Raw genomic sequence first — 4,953 nt, forward strand, 5'->3', positions numbered from 1 at the left:
GTGTCTGCGGCCCTGTTATGCACCTGGGCCCCATTCTCCCGGGGGGGCAGAAGCAGGCTCCGGTCCGGGGGTCGCAGGGCGCTCCCTGGCACTGGCAGGGTAACTGACAGGCAGGACCGAACTGGCCGGAGGGGCAGGGCTGGAGGCAGCGTGGGGGCTGCAGGCCGGAGGGGCAGAGGCAGGCTCCACTCTTGGGGTCACAGGAGCTGCTGTTCCCGCAGTGGCAGGGCTTGTCACACTGAGGCCCCCACGTGCCTGGGGCACACGCTGCAGGATGAGGAGGGGAGAAGGGGGTCACTGGGGGTCTCCCCCTCCCTAACGTCCACTCAGTCCCCGGCTCTGTGTCCCAGCCCGCCCCCCACGCCCGTGCCCCGTGCCACACCTCAGAAAAGGCAGCTGGCCGCTGTGGGGCTCTGGGGCGCCTGTCCTAGGGGACTAAGCGCCCGTGCGCGGTCAGGAGGGTGCCCACCAGTCCCGCGCCCCCGTAGCCGCCCGGCACTCACCACTGGAGCAGTCGCCGCCCCGCCAGCCCTGCGCGCACTGGCACCGATCGGGAGCCACACAGTGGCCGTGGACGCACTCCTGGCCGCAGAGCGCTGGGGCAGAGATGGAGGGAGTGAGGGACGCCTCCCCTGGCCCACCCACCTTTCCTCCTCCGAAGCCGGACCCTGGGGGCCTGGCCCTCCCGGAGCAGCACTTCTGCCTCGAAGAAGCAGCCGCAGAAGACAGGGCCAGCAACTCAGGCCAGAACTTGACAAAGGCTCAGATTCCACGCTCCCCAGCCCCTCAGTGTGACTTCTCCAAGCACCAGGTCGGGAAAACAGAGAGGGGCTCCTCGGGCGGGACCAGACTTGGCTGTGTGCAGAGAGCGGGTGGCCGGCGGGGAGTGGGTCGGGCTGGGTAGGAGTCTCTATGGGATGAGGCAAGGGGGAGAGAGGCAGAGCAGGCTCCTGTCGGGGGTTTCGGGGCTTGGGGGGGCCGGGCAGGAGAGCCTGGGCAGTGACAAGTCAAAGACAGACAGCAACAGAGAGACAGGGATGGGAAGAGGCAGAGACTCAGTGACAGAGAGACACGAAGGCAGCCCCGAGACAGACAGACAGAGACAGAGATGCTCAAACACAGGGAGAGAAGCGGAGGGAGAAACATGGGGTCAGCCAGGACAGAGGAGGCTAGTGGCAGCTGCTGGGGGAGGGGGCGAGGACAAGCCCGGAGGGGGCAGGGGAGCGGGGGCTGGGCCCTCCCTCTCCCCCTCCCTCTCCCCCTCCCTGGCCCCACCCAGACTCACGGACACAGGTGCCCCGGCTCTCGTAGAAGCCCACACAGCACCGCAGGCGCTTCCGGTGCTCTGTCCTCACCACCTGGCGGTACACCGGCCTGTAGACGACCCTAGGGGACCCCGAAGGTGGCCCTCAGTGCCCCCTGCTGAGGCCGGCCACCCCCACCACCGTGTGGCACCACCCTGTGGCACCACCGTGTGGCACTGGGGAATCCGGGCAAGGCTCACCACTCCAGGCGTGGGGGGCACAAAAGGAGCATTCCCTCACTGCCCCCCCCACGCACACGCACACGCACGCAGGCCCACACAAGCCCCCCCACCCCTTGAGTGCTTCCTCCTCACTCCAGCGTTTCCGAGAAGAGAATGAGGCTGTGGAGGCCCAGGGCCCGCTGAGGCAGCACGCAGCCCACGGCGGGGTGGGCACTCACGTGGGCTGGGGGCAGCTGTGGGGGCTCTCCCAGGGCCGGTCGCAGGGCTCCGAGGGGAGCAGGCTGAAGGGGCGGGAGTGGGACTCCTTGGTGGTGGTGGTGAAGCTGCAGGACAGGGATGGGGCCAGGGCTCAGTGTGGGGGGGAGGCCTGGCTGCCACAGGGCACTCTGGAAGCAGAGGTATGAGGGCTTGGCCATGCTGAGGAATGCTGCCCCAACATGGGGGTTTGCTCCCCCAAGCCTAGGAGGAATGCCTATCCTGGCCCCCTCCGTTTGGAGGGGTCCTCCCAGAGTTGAATATTCCTGGGACACCCCCCATCATTGCCCCCTCCTCGCCCTATTGGACCAGAGCATTCCATTTCTCCCTCCTCCTCCTCCCTACAGGGGAGATTGAGCTAGAATTGATTGCTGGGCCCAGCTGATGGAGATGGGTGAAGCATTTCTGGCCAAACCCCGACCTGGGCCTCGTTCCCCAACCCTGTCCCCTTCGCTCCCCCGGGACCAGGCCCCCTGCTTGCTCCATAGCGAATGGCTCCCACCCTGTGCTCTGTCCTGCAGCCAGCTTCCCACAGGGACCAGGGGACAGGGATGAGGAAGGGACAGGGTCAGAGGTAGCCCATGCAGGGGAGGAGAGAGAGCAGGGGCAGAATCAGGAGGGATGGGAGGGGGGCCTGGGGAAAGGCAGGGAGGCAGGGAAGGAGAGGGAGAGGAGACCCCATAGACAGTAGGGGAGCTGGGGAAGCAGCAAGGGCCCCTTACCTTTCCCAGAAGCTGCAGGTGTTGGGGTCGTTGGGGTTGAGGGCTCCAGCCAGCCCCAGGCCCAGGGCCAGAAGGAGGGAGCACAGAGGGGGTAGCATTGCGAGGCCAGGCGCTGGGGCAGGTGACGGGCCACCGAGTATCTGCAGGGACCAGAAGGGGGGTGTGCAGAATACCCGAGGCTGCCGTCATGGGAGGGCTCTGCTCCCCAAGGTCGCATCCCTGACCAGGTGGCTGTTCCCTCTGCCTGGCCGTCCTCCCTCCGTTCTTCTCCGGAGTCCTCACCTCTTAAAGTCTCCCCGAAGTGACACCTCTCCTTCTCTGCAGACTGCCCCCACCCCTCCCAGCACCATTCTCTCACACATGGCCCAGGGCCTCTAGAGGCGGGGCTCCTGCCCTGGATCTCTGAGCCCCGGCCAGCCCCTGCCCAGGGCACAGGGACGCTGGTGTGGAGGTGGGAAGCTGGAGCCAGTGGGGAAGTCATGCGGGAAGCCCACCAGGGCTCCGCTGGAGGAAGAATTTCCAGCCACAGCAGCCTGTCATGGAACCGGCCACTCGAAGGGGAGCTTCCTGTCACTGCATGCATGCAGGCGGAGGCCAAAACCCCTCTGATGCAGCTGGGGGCCGGCGGCTAAGAGGGCTGGGAGTAGGGCCGGTCCGGGTGACCTTGAAGGAGGCCCCTCCTAACCACTGGTGTCTGCTGCATGTCCACGGGCTTCCGGGAGCCAACAGTGCCCGGCCAGAGAGGACACATTAGGAGCCTGAAATCACGCTCGCTCGGGGGATTATTGACACCAGGGACACTGCCAAACACCACAAACCAGGGACAACCCCATCCCCAGCCCACCAGCAGCGCACCACTGCCCCCAAGTCCCAGGGCTACGGCCCCCAGGCCGGCCTCAGATGTAAGCGGCCCCCGGCTCCCTCCGACCACCGCCTCAGCCATCTGGAAGCAGCTCCTCTCGGCCTCTTCCTCCGCCCTGGCCTCGCCCAGGCGGGTGGGGAGCCGGTCAGGACCTCAGCAGGGCTCAGGAGGGGCTGAGCTCCTGAGTACCCACCCCCGCAGTCCGAGTCAGATTGTGTTCCATGCTCCTAAAACTTGCCCTGCCTCCCGGCTCCCTGCCTCCCTGAGGCGCCCACATCTGCTTATAATTTTCCCTGAGAAGAGAGAAAGTTCGCGGTTGCTGGCCCCTTCCCCCCCTGAGTATCTCTGGAATGCCTGCTGCCTGGCCCCACCCCACGCCCCCCACCCACACACTCCCAGGGCCCCCCAGCCGCTCTCAGCCCTCCAAGTCGAGGGAGAGAGATGCGCCCCGACTTAACCCCATGTCACCCTCTGCTGCCCCCCTGCGGGATGACCGGTGGCCCTGTCACAGCTCCCCCAGGGCACGCGCGTCCACCACTGGCCTCCTTGGTGCTCCTCCCCCACCCTCAGTCCTCGGGGCACTCACCAGGCACCCTGTGGTCTGAGAAACTCGCAGGAGCCAGGGGTAGGGCCTGGGGGGCCTGGCAGTGTCCTGGGGGATCCCAGCGCTCAGGATATGGAGCCTGAAAACAGGAAATCGAGCCTGGCTGGCGTGTGCGTGTGTGGGGGAGGGCAGCAGGGAGTGGGGTCACGGGCTCCCTGCTCCCCAACCCTGAACTCAGAGGGTGGGATGCAGGGGACAGGGCCAGCGGCTTGTCTCCTGAGCTGAGCACACAGGCCCCGTCTGAAGGGGTGAGGGGGAGACTCAGCCTGTCCTCAGAGAGCCAGGCCTCAGTCATGAATGTCTGTCCCGGGGGGCAAACCCCCCACCGCAACCTCTGCATCCCCCCATCCCCCTCCCAAACAGACTTGGCTCCTTTTGCCACCATCCCCAGACTATCCCCTCCACCCCTGCCCTGCACAGGCCACCTTCCCAGGTCCAGGCCTGCCTCCAGGGCCCACCCTGTGGGCTCCCAGGTGACCTCGTCCCCGCGGGGCCTCCCTTGGCTGCGCCCTGGCAGGATCCTGAGCCTTCACACACCTCCCACCTCCACCCTGTGTTCACACTGCCCTCTGCCTGGGCCCTCAGCTGTCCTCAGACTGGGGCTCGGTCTGAAGGGATCCAGATCCAGATCGCCACCCTGCACCCCCCTCTCCTGGACCCATGTCCCCAGAGCGTGAGGCTGTGGGGGGGCACACACCCCACAGCAGGAAGGACCTGAGGCAGGGCCAGGGGCCTTCACATCAGCCCCTCCCACCAGTCACTGCCCCCCAAACCAACGTCTAGAGGAAATGGTTCACCTGGGGGCTTCAGGAGGTGGGCAGGGGAGCGTTAGGAGGGCTCCAACCCCCATCCCAGGGTTGACCTTGATAACGGGTGATCAGGGGCTGGAGGGGTGGGGAGATTCTCCTTTCCCAAAGGGCCTCGGGCTCCCAGAGTACACAGGGGGCCCAGTGGGTCAGGAGCAGGGCTGGAAGTGGGGTCGGTGAGACCAGTGGGTGGTCCGCAGGGAGGGGAGAGGTGGAGA

At 66.5% G+C, this 4,953-nt stretch overlaps 1 protein-coding gene across 1 annotated transcript; it reads right to left on the bottom strand.

Annotated features, from left to right (window-relative positions):
* Positions 1-23: 23 nt before the first annotated feature.
* Positions 24-2,561, bottom strand: LOC123323764 (platelet endothelial aggregation receptor 1-like; the record flags this gene model as incomplete). Its single annotated transcript, XM_044912243.1, has 5 exons — positions 2,464-2,561; positions 1,705-1,809; positions 1,286-1,386; positions 504-596; positions 24-267 (listed from the first exon to the last, which is right to left on the bottom strand). Coding segments are annotated over exons 1-5 (641 nt in total), but the record flags the coding sequence as incomplete, so codon positions are not given.
* Between the last annotated feature and the right edge of the window lie 2,392 nt (positions 2,562-4,953).

The sequence above is a fragment of the Neomonachus schauinslandi genome, unplaced genomic scaffold (genome assembly GCF_002201575.2).
Source record: "Neomonachus schauinslandi unplaced genomic scaffold, ASM220157v2 HiC_scaffold_717, whole genome shotgun sequence".
In the NCBI taxonomy this organism is placed as follows: Eukaryota; Metazoa; Chordata; class Mammalia; order Carnivora; family Phocidae; genus Neomonachus; species Neomonachus schauinslandi.